This window comes from Alligator sinensis, unplaced genomic scaffold, assembly GCF_000455745.1.
Source record: "Alligator sinensis unplaced genomic scaffold, ASM45574v1 scaffold647_2, whole genome shotgun sequence".
Taxonomy (NCBI): Eukaryota; Metazoa; Chordata; order Crocodylia; family Alligatoridae; genus Alligator; species Alligator sinensis.
The window spans coordinates 1,412,199-1,413,179 of NW_005841832.1; the positions used below are offsets into that span (position 1 = coordinate 1,412,199).

Sequence of the window (981 nt, forward strand, 5' to 3'; positions counted from 1 at the left end):
CTGCTGCTTACTTGAGGTTGCGGCACTGGAGTGAGTCAGCAGCCAGCTCCTCCCAGCTCTTGATGCCAGCATCTGTTTTCTTGAGGTCTGCTTTCAAGGTGTCCTTGGAGCACTCCCTCTGGCCACTGCGAGATCTCAGGCCATTGCTAAGCTAGGAAGCCGAGATGCAGAGGCCAGCAAACACACCTCGTGCTACTAGGAAAGAACAACGGTCACAGATCGTGATTTGGTTTCTCTCTCCTGTGCTCGATGGGCCCAGATATCCTGCTCTCGGGGAAAGGGGTGGGAAGAGCTGTGGGAGTCCGGAGCTTGCCTCACACCATGAGGACGGATTCTGCAGGGGCGAGACCTCCCAACACGGCGGTGAGCCCGTCTGCACCCTCTCTGCTGTACAGCACTGCTCTTGGCAAGGGTGCCGGATGGCGAATACCCTGGCGTGTGGCTGGGAGGAGCTTGCTTTGGCTTCTCTTAACCTCCTGGGGATAGAAGAGCTCCAGGCAGCCACCTGGTTGGACGACCCCCACCCCCCGCATTGGAGCAGGGGCAGGGAGTGCTCAGCGCCACCCTCTGCTGTTACAGTGCTCCCCACCCACTCTGCCAGGGCCTTGCCCCCCACTTGAACATGACGTCACGCCTCTGCGGCCTGACGTCAGCCTTGCCCACGGGGACACACTGTCCTGATCCAGAGAATGAATGACAGTCCGCGTCTGTCACGTGCAGCAGGGGGAGCCCTGCTCATTCACGTCATTCCCCAGCCTCCGGCGCCGCCTGCTGATTGGCTCGGCCCCCTTCGCGAGCCCCCATCAGGCCACGGTCATGCCATTGACTTGTGAGCCGGAGCTCTCTCCGCGCCCCGTGATTGGCCGGCTGCGAGTCCGGGGGCGGGAAGGCAGGACGCCGCGCGCTGGGACAGACATCTTTCTGCGGTGGGGGCCGTGGCCAGGCCCTCCCCACCGGCGGGCCTGTGCCAATCACAAAGCG

General features: G+C 62.7%; 1 protein-coding gene across 1 annotated transcript in view; it reads left to right on the plus strand.

Annotated features, from left to right (window-relative positions):
- The first annotated feature begins 321 nt into the window (after positions 1–321).
- HSD17B7 (hydroxysteroid 17-beta dehydrogenase 7) overlaps positions 322–981 on the plus strand; it is a 10,359-nt gene continuing 9,699 nt past the window's right edge. The window contains exon 1 of the mRNA XM_014525824.2: positions 322–412. Coding sequence (XP_014381310.2) covers positions 322–412 — 91 coding nt within the window. The remainder of the gene's footprint in view (positions 413–981) is intronic.